The 15256-nt window shown below is 38.2% G+C and overlaps 1 protein-coding gene across 5 annotated transcripts in view; it reads right to left on the bottom strand.

The window, feature by feature from the left end:
• Positions 1-15256, bottom strand: part of ARHGAP9 (Rho GTPase activating protein 9) — a 1328608-nt gene that overhangs the window by 322494 nt on the left and 990858 nt on the right. For all 5 annotated transcript variants that reach the window (XM_044083613.1, XM_044083614.1, XM_044083615.1 and 2 more), the window contains one exon: positions 1365-1541. In XM_044083613.1, the coding sequence (XP_043939548.1) occupies positions 1365-1541 (177 nt within the window). The remainder of the gene's footprint in view (positions 1-1364; positions 1542-15256) is intronic.

Raw genomic sequence — 15256 nt, 5'->3', positions numbered from 1 at the left:
TTCTCCCACTCACGATCGGGAAGGAAGGAAGGGATAATACCAGCTATAGGAGTGGGATATATTTTGTTAGGAAACTAAAAGTTACTTAAATGTAAAACAAAATATATGCTTTAAGAAATGACCTTAAGCCATCCAAGTAACACAGCTCTCTATTTTCCACTTGCTATACATGACACAGATCTGAAAATTATTTTCATCTACAAGGAATGTACACGTCCCACTGTATAGGTCTAGGTTCAGAGAAATGGGTACTGTCTTTCAGTTCTTGTCACATGATCCAAAGTTAAAAAAATTGACAACAGAGTGTAGCTGCATGCTTTGTACATTGCTACAGTCATACAAACACATCATTGCATGCCACCAATCCACAATTTATGAAATGTTGGAAATGGACCGGATGTCTTAATAATGATTAGCATTAATAGTGACAAAGAAGCATTTGTTTCCTAGATCAGATCACTAGGGCAGATGAGGTACGGATTAAGTTTCTTGAGACAAAAAGTGCAAGTGTTGGGGGGGGGGGCTAGTCAAACATGCTTTTTCATAACTTGAAACATTGACTGTGGGACTGGCAGAAAGAAAACCAAGGAAGGAGGAAACAATACTACAGGTAGCTCAGCCAAATTGTCAATTATACCAATACATTCCTAACTAATGAACAAAGAAAAAATGGTTTCACAAAAAATATAAAAGTGACTTCAGAATGTGGACACAATACTTGAAGTGTAAAAATACAGCATAGCATCACAGGCAATAGCTTTGTACAGCTACATGAATTAGATGAAAAAAATCACATAGACACACACACATGCAAACATACATGCACATACGCGCGCACAGACACACACACATGCAAACATGCATGCACATGCGCGCACACAGACACACACATACACACACACACACACACACACTCTCTCCCTTATGTGTATGCATGCACACTCACACATGTAAAGCAAACTGGAATTCCACAGTTATATTTTTAACATGTGCAGACTATACAGGTTCAGTGCATATAGAAATACAAAATGTGCCATTAATGAAGTGTCAGATACCATCAGCAAGGAGTGTTAAGTCAGAGCTGGCAAGTTTTTTCTTTGAATATTTTTCTTCAGCAAGAATATTCCTGCATCCTCCCAGCAGTGCAAACAATGTATTATGAAAATGTCATCTTGTTTAGGCTTAACCAGACATGCGTGCGCGCACGCGCACGCACACACACACACACACACACACACACACACACACACACACACACACACACACACACACACACACACTCCTTTCTCTTTCACTCTCCTTTTGTGTCTCTTTTCTGCCTCTTACTCTCTATGTTGTCTCTGTTATTATGGTATATAACCAACCTTGGCTGGGTTACCCTCTGTGAGAATCATGGATCCAGAATAACCAATTCTTTCTGCTGGTAAAGTTCTCGACCTGGTATTGAGCCACTCTGCTGTTGCACTGGAATTCCTTCCCACAAGGTTCTCACTAGACACTATATGACGAAGGCTTGAAGTGTTTGATGACAAGATTTTTCTCTGAAAAACAAGGGTAAAACCTGAAGGATAATTCTCAGCATTTGAAAATTCCACTGTACTTTCACTGTAGAAACTTACAGGAAATAGTACTGCAGTACTCTGAACAATGCAAACTTACTAGGGAAGCGAGGAATGCTATAACAAGAACCCAGTGTTTGTTCGCATGACTACTGCTTCCCACGTATCATACTAACTACAAGTATGTTTGGTGTACAAATTATGCTTTAACTACGAGTCTTATCAGAAATAATACTTGCATCTCTATAGTCAGTGTAATTTTAATATCTTCTTGGATTCACATAATGGTTAGGCTTATAAAATACTCAGCCCAGAGGTGTTTTATATATGAATGAGTGCATGAATGAAATTGTAATGGCACATAAGAATGCAAATCAGTTTAAGTGAGAATCAATTACATTAACCAAGCTTAGTTATATTTCTTCATTAAATATTTCTGTCTGTATGACTGACAGTTTTCTTTCTCTGTGCCTGGCTTTTCCCTTTGCATATTTACTCTATATCAACACAGTTTCCCTTATTGTTTAAGTAAAATTTGATTTGATATGGCTGGTCTTATTGTTGTTTAGTATTTGAGAAGAGGGCTATCATTACTTAGTTATGTAGAATAATAAATTGGTGGCTTCAGTCTCTAATTTGGTCACTTTAGTCCATTGCCAGTAAAAAATATCAAGTTTTTAAATTTATATTTGGCTAAATCAAGAGCAATTGGGCAGCTGGTTTGTTTGGTCTCTGATTATATCTAAACTAGTAGTAGTACTGTTATGTCAGAAAAAAAAGCTATGGGGAAGCAGAAAATTCTGAGTGTGTGTGTGTGTGTGTGTGTGTGTGTGTGTGTGTGTGTGTGTGTGTGTGTGTGTGTGCGTGTGTGTGTGTGTGTGTATCTGTGAAAGCAGTTAACTTGGTCAAGGGAAGAATGATTCATAGACATTGTAGTAAGAAAGGTAGCTGCGCTGTTAAGCCAAACACTCCTCTCTGTAAATGATCAGTACACAGTCCTACTGTGGGTGTGGATGTTGGAAGCCCATAGTCAGGACAGCAGTGCTTATTCCATTTATGTTCTAGTGACTGGGTTACATTTGGTGAATTGGTTATTGAATTAGACTTATGTGCACTTTTCTTTTCTTTAACCAGTCCAGTAACAAGAGTTTTAAATAAAGAGACCATCCCGCTGGTGGCCAACAGGCATATTATGAACAATGAAGCAGAGCCAATCATAACCCCTGTCAATCATATACCCAGATGGCGCACTGATTGACAGTTATCCTGTAACAAGGCACACACAAAATATTCAAGCTGCCAGGAAAACCACAATGAGAACACAATGAAACATTTTTGGTTTGGTTTATTTTATCCTGTAACAACTGATGATAGTGGTGTCATACTTGACATTTGGTTGGAAGTGACAGGATTCAAATCTCATTAGTGCCAGTGTTCTATCACAGTACCCATCTCGCTAATTGCTCATTCTGATATGCACACTGCATCCAGACCATATTCCATTCTCACTTTCTGCTATATTTGCATATGTATCAAGTTTCACATAACATACAGTAAGACAACATGAATAACTAATTTAACAATCAAAAACAATTACAGGTTTAAGTATCAAAAGACCATAATGAAGTTTTGTTTTTAAACATCCTAAATATAAAATGAATGGACTACAGTACACTATATTCTTCAGTAAACATTTATCATTCTAAAAAGACATTACCATCTTGCAAATGATTTTGTAACGTGATAAATAAAACTCTAAACAAGTAATAAACCTCAAATAATTATGAGACTTAAATAATTGATGTTTATTATGTGGCAATGATCTCAATAAAAGCTTATATATATATATATATATATATATATATATATATATATATATATATATATATATACACACATATACTATTTCTTAATAAAACAGTGGTCAAAAATGTTTTATTTACTTTTGCTTCCAACAGTCATGTTTGCCAATGTAGATCACTGGCTAGAATGGACATTTGCAGGCTCAGCCCAGGTTGCAGAGCATAACAGGAATAAACATAGTAAAAGTTACAAAGAAATATTCCATAGTACATCTCAGACATAGTAAAAGTTACAAAGAGATATTCCATAGTACATCACAGACATACTCAAGAAAGTACTGAAGAAATAATATTAAATATCCATAGCTGTCTAATGTCAATAACAGTATAACAAATGAAGTTAATAAGTAAAAAAAAAGGAAACATTATTCATTAGTCTCTTTTTTTAATGTAATTTTCCCATATATGTATGTGATGATATGGGCAAGTGCCAGCATAGCCAGCTGGAGCTTTGTAAAGAATGATATGTCCATTGAATACCAAACTGATTTATACAAGATGCTTGTGTTAGAATTGTATTATAACTATATATCATTTGTACTTCAAACTGATTTTGTACAGATGCTTGAGGATACTGGCACAGCAAAAGTTAACTTTAAGGAAAAATAAGGGAAATGTAAATGAGCTGCTAAATCCCTAAAATGCACACCACGGTGCTGAATAGAACCAGAGACTCTGGGTCTGGAGAAGAGCCTTTGTCCATTAGCTCAGTGAAAAGAGAGGAGGCCCCACGCACTGCCATAAACATTTGGATGTGTATTGTAGCTGTCTGTGCTAATTCCTGTCACAGTTTCAAAGGAGAATACTGTGAGAATGTAGAAACAGAGACCAGACGAGGTCATTCTGCCAGCCCTCTTGGAAACTATATTTTAAATATTACAAAGAGAATTCTCAGAGTATTGAGTATTCTGTTTGGGAAGCCTGACTAGAAAGCCCCTCACCCACAGTATCTTGCATTGTGGTAGTAAGTAACTTAACTAGGGATAATAACTTTCAGAATAATATTATACACAGCCCTAAAAAATTCTGGATAGCCATTAAAGAAATCTTGTATCCTGTCCAAAATATCAACCCAACCCCCCTTTCCCAGTAATTCATCACTTGAAACCTCAATACTATTCAACTCTTATTCCATAGACAGTATAGCATCTCTAACCAAGAATTCCCCAACTTCTGAAACTAACCCTGCTCAACAGCCACTTATCAACACATCCACTTTTACCTTCAAACCTGTGCCCATATCCTATACAAAACTACTCTGAAACAAATTCAAACCATGTTCTGCTTCAGTGATGATCTTCCACGCAAGTACTTTAGCCAATAGTATTGCTCCTTCATCTCTACCCTTATAAATAGGCCAGTCTGGGAATCCCACATTCCCTCTCTCTGGAAAAAGTAACACATTATCCTTCACCACGAAGGAGGAAATTCAACAGACATCACTAACTTCAGACCTTTAGCAATCTTGTCCTCTTTCTCCAAAGTACTTGAAAATTTTATTCAAAAGCAATTGATAATCTCCTGCAGGAAGAGCTCCTATCCCCCACACAACATGGCTTCCATCCTTCCCATAGTACTAACACAGCACTTCTAACCTATATGGATACTGTCAATAAAGCTAGAGATAATGGCAAACTGGTCTCCTCCTTATTTCTAGATTTGTCTAAAGCTTTTGACGCAGTTTATCACAAGTTTGTCACAGCACACTTCTACTTCAAATGTCCTCATTAGGTCTTTCTCAGCCCATAATTCAGTGGTTCAAAAGCTACCTACTGAAATGGCACTCCAGCTTGTCTCCATACCTCTCAGTCAACACTGTTGCAACACAAAGTCTATCCTTGGTTTCCTCCTCTTTAATATTCTCACTAACACCCTTCATACATCCAAACAACAAGCCTCCCTAATGAAGTAAGGAGATGACTCCACACTCATTTGCACATCTGACAACATGGCATGTCTCAAACAATTACTGGGGAAGCTTTAACAGCCATGGAAACATGGCTTTGTAACTTATAACTTATACCCAACCCTAAAAAATACTACTTTTTCCCCCAAAATCCCTCTGTCATGAAAAACAAAATTTAAAGTCCTCTTTCTTGATAATGCAACCATTGAAGTCACTTCTCATAGCAAATTATTATGGATGATAAACTTAAATTTGACCTGCATATACAAAATTGCATAAGAAAATCTTCTCAAAAACTAGGGGCACTTTACAGAGCCAAAAACTTTCTCACTAACACAACTAAAGCTACACTTGCCACTAATTATATCTTCTCCACATTTCTTGATGGCACTCCCATCCTTACTAACCTTCAGGCATCACAAAAATCATAACATGTACAATGTTATAACAAAGCTGCTAAATTTGCAACAAATACTCCTTTCAGACCCCACCACTGTATAGCACTAAAAAGTCAAAATTGGTTAGAACACCCCATCAACTAATATATACACAGCTTATTATCAATTGTAAAATTATCCAGCATCCATCTGCTTGCCCAGCACTAAATAACATTCTACAGAACTATGTTCCCAGTTAATCATTATGATCAAAATCTCCTGTCTATCCACAAACTTATCAGATCTGCTTGGCATTATCTGTACTCATACCATGTTGTTAAGGCCTGGAACGCCTTACCTGTATCTATCAGGTCAATACTCTCCCTCATATCCTTCAAAACCATTCTGAAAGACTTCTTAACCAAAAACTGCCTCTGGTTTTGCTCAGTATGTGGATAAACTGAATCTCTAAATGTGAACAAATACCTGTTCATACCTTATACTTTTTTACCCTTCTTTCTTCACTCACTTCCTTACTTCTATCAAATTTTCTACCCTGGCTTTCTCTCAAAATATATGTCTGCTTTTTTTTTTCTTACTTCCTATTACAATTCCTTTTTGTATTATATTAACTTACCTCTAGTTTCCCTATAAACTGGCTAAACTTCTCTAAATATTAAATGATTGTCATATTACTTGTATCTATTCTTAATCAATGTTTTCATACTATGTCAAATTTGGCATACATATTTAAACTGTGGATGTTTTTTGTATTATTTTTGAAGATTGTAAAATTATTGTTTTTAAAATGTTTTGTAATCATTTGAATCTTTTCTCCCTGAGCCTCCACTGAAAATGGGCTCCTACCTAGTTGGACTTTCCTGATAATCAAATGTCAATATATAAATTAAAAAAAAGCAAAACAAATTATTTGACCATTCACTACGTGACCTGGAATATGGTTATATAAATCTGCTTGATAATCCATTAGGAAGCATTTTGGAAACCTAATGGGTTTACACTAAACAACTGTATGTGTGATCTTTCACTGTGCAACCCAGAGTATGGTTATAAAAGTCAGGCGTATGGGGGTGCATCCCCATATTTAAAAAAACACTTCTTTTGATAATTATTGGGTGTGATAAGTTCACACTCAATTAATCATTTGAAAGTTATACTTTAATGCTCTTAGTAGTAAATCTTACTACAAAAAGTAACCCTTTATAATGACATTCATTCAGAGGGGTATAGTGAAGGACCATCTTCTGGTCCCTTCTCTGATGCCAGCAACAATGATTCTCCCTTACCCAAAAAAGGCAACTTAACAGCCACAGTGAACATGACTGTCTCTTGGTCCTTAGTGGCATCCTGAGGAGTAACATCAGAGGGAACAAGAGAAAATGCTAACTGGTCCGAATAACAAATAGTGGTTGCAGCAGAGTCACCCATTAGTGGCTGAAGCTAAGAGGACATCAGAGTGAAAACTGAAGTTTCCTGTGTAGCGTTTCTTTTGCTGTGGCTCAGCACTAAACATAGTAGCTCCAGTGACTTACACCACTATTTTACAGAATCACCACACATTTTTTCACAAAAATATAATTTATAAGGGTGCCCCACTGAGACACAGAGCCAAATGCCTTCTGGGAAAGTTGTCTGACAAGCAGTTAACACAGCTTAGGAGAGTCAGTAAAACACTCTGACAGGAAAATTAGGTTTAGGAGTATTTTTATGATATCTCCCAAAATTACCAGTCCTAGCCCCTAGCCATAACACTAAAGGATAAAGTATTTTTTTTCTCAAAAAAAAAAAGAAAAGAAAAAAGAAACAAAAAGAAAAGAAAAGAGGAACATTTCCAAGGGATTCCCCTCAGGGAACCAAAATACAAAATGTAAGAAAGTGAGGTAAAACTTTTATTGACATTACTAGAATGACCCAAAATTGTCTCAAGAATATATTTCTGACAGAAAAAACTATTTTCTTCACAAAAATTGATGAAGTGGAAGGTAATCCACAATGGGGTACTTATCTAAAAAGCCATGGAAAACTGTTAACCAACTATTGATCAGTCAAAGCCCACACAGGAGCATGCACTTTGGCAGCAAGAAAGTTCTGAACATTTGGCACCCTAGCTACTTACTTCATCTTGCCTTCTTTATCCTGTGCAGTGGCTAAGGCATGTAGAAAGTGCCCTAAATATTTGAAAGCTGGTTGGCTGGTCCAATTCTTGTCATGATATTCCATATATCTTAGTCTAGTGCAGTTGGGTAGCTAGATTAGGCAAGAGGGGACCCCCAAGAACAAAGTGTTGGGGGAGCAATCTGCTGATCGCAATCTCTAATGCAATGCCAACTTTCTCCCCATGCACTCCCATCCCCACCCTAATTATATATACTAGCTCCAAAACTGCTGTACCTCATATAAGGGGGAATTGTCTAAGACAGTAAAATTTCAGAGGTAGTGTACATTCTCACAGAACACACATAAAGTTTCATTATTCTGACGGTTATACTTATGTTTTCAATGGGTGCCTATCATGGAGATGGGCAGGGACAATCATTATCAGGGTTATGAAACACTGTTCCAGTTAAAGACTTTCAGTGCCCACTGTGTAAACAAGTAAACCAATACTTAATGAGAAATGAACTTTATTTAAATTATTAAAAGTTCTTTTTTTCAAATTGCATTACTTGTTAAAAACAATATAATACATTTCTATTTTTTTGACAAACACATATACAGCACTATGAACAGTTTACATTTCTGCATGCTTACGTCGTGGTATATCCTAAATGTTGTCATGTCATGTTACGCCATATTACATCAGGTTATATTATGACAGGCTTCAGAGTGGGGAATTATTTTTGGCTGCAGACATTTTATAACACCCAGAATTCCATTTAGATATTTAAAGTACAAATTAAAGTATTTAACCTTTCAAATCATCCTTACCATTTTAGATAGGCATTTACAGTATGAATTGCATTATACTTAAGTAGTGTTCTGCATTCTCATTATTAATTGCAAACAGCTTTTTAAATAGGTGCTTACCGAAACAATGATGGCTATATACAAAAAGCACAATAAAGCAAACTTATTATAAATCAATATTGGCAAATTTGAGTATCTGAACATATGACTAGAATGAGGACTGCAAAGGATGGATTATTTTATAAAACTAATACTACGATAAATATATTGCAAAGTGCAAACATGGAGAGATGACTACATGACTTGTAAATCTAAGATCAGACAGGTTCTGAGAAAACAGAATATTTGGTTGTTAAAAAAACAAATCAAAACAAATAAAATCTTGTCCCCAGCCCTGTGGGAAAGAGGGTTAAAGTCCTGTGTCTGCCCCAACAACCTGAGTTCAGTCAGCAGTTCTGGTTGTTACAGGGTGGGAGTGAGTAATTAAGGATAAAGGCTTGACTTTTCCCCAAACAACCTGAGTTCAGTCAGCAGATCTGATTGCTGAAAGGGATGGGCAGGGTGGGGGTGAACAGTCAGGGTTAAAGGCCTGACTCTGATCTAAACAAGCTGAGTTCAGTCAGCAGCTCTGATTGTTGGAATTAGGCTGGACATGTTGGGAGTGAGCAGTCAGCACTTGCTCACCCATCTCTGAGGTGAAGGAATGGCTACAATAGTTGCATTGCTGACTCCACCAAAAAAAACTGGGATACTGCAGGATGCAGTTGGAAAAGGGTTGTGGCAATTACATGTGGCATGTAAGCCAGGAGATCTGATGTGTAGTGGTACACCTCACTCCTAGACACCAGCATATATATCAGCTAGTGGTCTCTGTGAGGAAATGCTGAATCTGGGATTGAGATGGGGTCCAGCATAAAAATGGTAGGCTAGAATTTGACAATCTTATGCAGGAGTACTTTTACTACTAATTGCCTACAGTGTTAATCTATGAATTGGCAACATGCGACGTAGAGAAAGAGTAGAATGGAAAATGCTCTTTGGAATGCAATTTGTTCTTTCTCTCAGTAAGTGCAATCTTGTAATATGTATATATAAGTAAGGGTGCTGTGGATGCTGCAGGATGCTCTCCATATAAAAATGGTCTTTGGGCGATTTTAGGGTATTTCAGGTCAAAAAGTTAATACTGCCATGTGATCTATACTTGAGCAGTTTAAAAGGTTTTTATTTATCCTTTCAACTTTTGTAAATTTAAATACATAAACTGCTATTCACAGTCACATGCACAAATGCAATAGGGTTATCCCTGATGTTTACTGAATGAGTTCAGCAAAGGTGAGATGCATTTACACTAATGCGATATAATAAGAAATTTTGTAAAGCAGCATATGCTAATGAGGTGTTCTTGTAATTCCTAGTCCAGTATCTGTGCATTACACACATCCCTTGTTAAATGTGGTGCTTTGCCTTTCATATCAGAGTTGCAATCCATGAACTTGCCTCAAGCCATCCCTTCAGTCATTTGTCCAAGTACGTACAAGCAGTTAACTGGTAAACAAATGAATTATTCCCCCAGAAACACCTTAAGCAGTTTTTCTAAGCATGCAAAAGCATAAAAATAACACAAAATAAATTATTTTGCCCAGCAATCACATCTGCAGTCTGTCCAAGTATGCAGAAGCTCCAAAATTAAACATTTCCCTGAGCAATCCCCTCAGTACAATATCCAAGTTTATACAAATACTAAAATGAAACACTTCCCCCACTGATCCCTTCAGCAATGTGTCCAAGTATGTACAAGCACTAAAATGAAACACTTTCTCCACTGATCCCTTGAGCAGTTTGACCAAGTATGAACAGGAACCAAAATTAAACACTTCCCCCATTGATCCTTTCAGCAGTATGTCCAAGAATCCACACGCATAAACATGAAACACTTCAACCACTGATCCCTACAGCAGTGTGTTTAAGTATGCACAAGCAGCAAAATTTACTACTTCCTGCACCGATCCATTCAGCAGTGTGTCCACGTATGCAGAAGCACTAAAATTAAACGCTTCCACAGTGATCCCTTCAGCAGTATATCCAAGTATCCACAAGCACCAAAATGAAAAGCTTCCACAACTGACCCTTCAGCATTATGTCCAAGTATGCACAAGTACCAAAATGAAACATTTCCCCATCAGTCTCTTCAGCAATATGTCCAAGCTCCAAGATGAAACATTTCCCCACCAATCCCCTCAGCAGTGTTTCCAAATATGCACAAGAACTAAAATGAAATACTTTCCCCACTGATCCCTTCAGCAGTTTGTCCAAATATGCACAAACACTACAATGAAACACCTCCCTCACTGATCCATTCAGCAGTATGTTCAAGTATGCACAAGCACCAAAATGAAACATTTCACCACCAATCCCTTCAGCAGTTTGCCCAAGTATGCACAAGCACCAAAATGAAACATTTCACCAACAATCCCTTCAGTAGTTTTCCCAGGTATGCAGAAGCACCAAAATGAAAAATTTCACCACCAATCCCTTCAGCGGTTTGCCCAAGTATGCACAAGCACCACAATGAAACATTTCCCCAACCATCCCTTCAGGAATATGTCCAAGTATACCCAAGCACCAAAATGAAACACTTCCCTCACTGATCCCTTCAGCAGTTTTCCAAGTATGCACAAGCACCAAAATTAAAATTTCCCCACTCATGTCTTCAGCACTAAGTCCAAGTATGCGCAAACACAAAAATGAAACATTTCCCTACAAATTCCTTCAGTACTCTGGCCAAGTATGCACAAACACAAACATGAAACAGATCCCCACTGATCTCTTCAGCACTTTCCCCAAGTACACACCAGCAGCAGAATGAAACATTTCCCCAACAACCCCTTCAGTAGTATGCCCAAGTATGCACAAGCACCAAAATGAAACATCTCCCCACTCATTCCTTCAGCAATATGTCCAAGTATACACAAGCACTAAAATGAAACACTTCCACCACCGATCCCCTCAGCAGTTTGCCCAAGTGTGCACAAGCACCAAAATGAAACATTTCATGACCCATCCCTTCAGCAATATATCCAAGTATACACAAGAAACAAAATGAGACACTTTCCCCACAGATTCCTTCAGCAGTTTGTCCAAATATGCAAAAGCAACAAAATTAAACATTTCCCTACAGATTCCTTCAGTACTTTGTCCAAGTATGCAAAAACACAAACATGAAATATATCTCCACTTATCTCTTCAGTTTGCCAAGTATACACAAGCAGCAGAATGAAACATTTCCCCACCGACCCCTTCAGTAGTCTGCTCATGCATGAATAAGCACATCCCTGACATTAAAAGAAACATTTCTCCCAATGAGCCCTTCAGTCATCCACCCATGTATGCATAAACATGTCCCTGAAACCAAAATGAAACATATCTCCACTGATCCCTTCAGCAGTATGTCCAACTATGCACAGGAATAAAAATTAAATACTTCTCCCACTTATCCCTTCAGCAGTGTGTCCAAGAATGCTCAAGCACTGAAACTAAACACTTCCCCTGGATCTATACCACATTATTGCACAGCGAAAAAATTGAACGTCATATGGTCAGCACCATATGTTTAAATTTTTCTGTGTGCGAGTGTATCAATGGAGATCTCCATTACAATGCAGAATAGGAAGATTCCCCTTTTCTGCACTGTAGTGCAATCTCTGAGTTGGTATATTTAAGTAGCGGGGGTGTGGTGGGTGCAAGGGGACTTGCCCCCTACTTAAGATGTTTGGGAGTTAATTTTTGTTTTTTGTTTTGTTTTTTATTACGTTTGCGAACATTTACGAGTTCGATCATATGGTGATGACCATATGATATTTGAACTTATAAATGTTCGATAACATAATATAGACACCTTCCCCCACTGATCCCTTCAGAAGTATGTCCAAGCATGTGCAAGCACCAAAACAAAATGCTTCCCCAACTGATTCCTTCAATGGTATGATTATGCATCAAAATGAAACACTTCCCCACCGATCCCTTCAGCAGTATGTCCAAATATCCACGAGCAGCAAAATTTAACACTTCCCATACTGATCCCTTCAGCACTGTCTCCAAGTATGGGCAAGCACTAAAATGAAACACTTCCCCCACTCATCCCTTCAGCAGTACGTCCTAGTATGCACAAGCACCAAAATGAAACATTCCCCTACCAACCCCCTCAGCAGTATTTCCAAGTATGCACAAGGGCCAACATGAAATATTTCCCCACTGACCCCTTCAGCAGTGTGTCCAACTATGCACAAGCACTAAAATGAAATATTGCCATCAATGATCTGTTGAGCAATATGTTCAGTTTTGCACAAGCACCACAATGAAACATTTCATCACCAATCCCTTCAGCAGTTTGCCCAAGTATGCACAAGCACCAAAATGAAACATTTCACCACCAATCCCTTCAGCAGTTTTCCCAAGTATGCACAAGCAGCAAAATTAAACTTTTCCCCACCAATCCTTTCAGCAGTATGTCCAAGAACCAAAATTAAACACCCCCCACTAATCCCTTCAGCAGTATGTCCAATAATGTAAAAGCACCAAAATGAAACATTTCCCTACAGATTCCTTCACTACTATGACCAAGTATGCACAAACGCAAACATGAAATATATCCCCACTGATCTCTTCAGCAGTTTCCCCAAGTACACACAAGCAGCTGTATGAAATATTACCCCACTGACCCATTCAGTAGTCTGTCCAAATATGTACAAACACCAAAATGAAACACTTCCCCACTGATCCCTTCAGAAGTATGTCCAAGTATACAGAAGCACCAAAGTGAAACATTTCACCACCAATCACTTCAGCAGTCTCCCCTGGTATGCAGAAGCACCTAAATGAAACAGTTCATCAACAATCCCTTCAGCAGTTTGCTCAGGAATGCACAAGCACCAAAAATGAAATATTTCCCCACCCATCCTTTCAGCAATATGTCCAACTATACAGACACACCAAAATGAAACATTTCCCCCATTGATCCCTTCAGCAGTATCTCCAAGTATGCACAAGCACTAAAATGAATCAATTTCCCCACTGATCCCTTCAGCAGTATATCCAAGTATGCACAAGCACAAAAGTCAAACATTTCCCCATCCCATCCGTTCAGCAGTATGTCCAAGTATGCAAAAGCACCAAAATTAAATATTTTCCCACTGATCCCTTCAGCAGTATGTGCCAGTATGCACAAACACCAAAATGAAACATTTCTCCCACCAATCTCTTCAGCAGCATGTCAAGCAAAAAAAAAGTAAACACTTACCCCACCAATCCCTACAGCAGTGTTTCCAAGATTGTACGCATGAAAATGAAACACAATCCCCTCAGCAGCATGTCCAAATATGCACAAGCTCCAAAATCAAACATTCTGGCCATTCCCATCCTTTCAACAGTATGTCCAAGTATGCAAAAGCACCCAAATCAAACATTTCCCACTGATCCCTTCGGCAGTATGTGCAAGTATTTGCAAGTATAAAAATTAAGCACTTTTCCCACTGATTCCTTCAGCAGTATGTCCAATTATGCATGAATACTAACAGGAAACATATCCCTATTGACATATTCATCAGTTTGCCCAAGTAGGCACAACCACCAAAATGAAACATCTCCCCATTGACCCATTCAGTAGTATGTCCAAGTATGCACAAGCACAAAATCAAACATCTCTCCCACCAATCTCCAAGTATCCAAGACTGCACAGGCACCAAATGAAAAACTTCATCCACTGATCCCTTCAGCTGCATGTCCAAGTATGCAGAAGCACCAAAATCAAATATTTCCCCATACCATCCTTTCAGAAGTATGTCTAAGTATGCAAAAGCACCAAAATTAAACATGTTCCCACTGATACCTTCAGCAGTATGTACAAGTATGCACAAGCACCAAAATGAAAAACTTCTTACTCTCATTCCTTCAGCAGTATGTCCAAATAAGCACAAGCACTAATATGAAACATATCCCCACTGACCTCTTCATCAATTTGCCAATGTATGCACAAACACCAAAATGAAACATTTTCACACTGATCACTTCAGTAGTCTGCCCTTGTATGAACAAGCACATCAGTAGTCTGCCTATGTATGCACAAGCACATCAGCAGTCTGCCCATGTATACACAAGTACATCCCTGACACCACATAAAAGATTTCCCCCAACAATCCCTTCAGTAGTTTGCCCATGCATGCACAAGCATGTCCCAGGCACCAAATGAAACATTTCTCCCAAAGATCCCTTCAGTAGTCAGACCATATATGCACAAGCACTTATCTGACTTCAAATAAAACATTTCCCCCAACAATCCTTTCAGTAATTTTCCCATGTATATATAACCACTTCACTGACTCTAAATGAAACATTTTCCCCAATGACCCCTTCAGTAGCCTGCCCATGTATGCACAAGCACTTCACTAACTCCAAGTGAAACATTTCCCCGACAACCGCTTCAGTAGTCTTCCCATGACTGCAAAAGCACATTCCTGACACCTAATGAAACATTTTCCCTTCCCCTAGCAACTTTGTATTCTCCTGTTAAATTGCTATTTACTGACATAAATTCAGGATAATTTCCATGCTTGGTATGCAGATGAGCTC

The sequence above is a fragment of the Protopterus annectens genome, chromosome 9.part0 (assembly GCF_019279795.1).
Source record: "Protopterus annectens isolate FY-2018-M chromosome 9.part0, PAN1.0, whole genome shotgun sequence".
Lineage (NCBI taxonomy): Eukaryota > Metazoa > Chordata > Ceratodontiformes > Protopteridae > Protopterus > Protopterus annectens.
The sequence above is the reverse complement of the archived record's forward strand: the minus strand, read 5'-3'. Positions and strand labels throughout refer to the sequence as shown.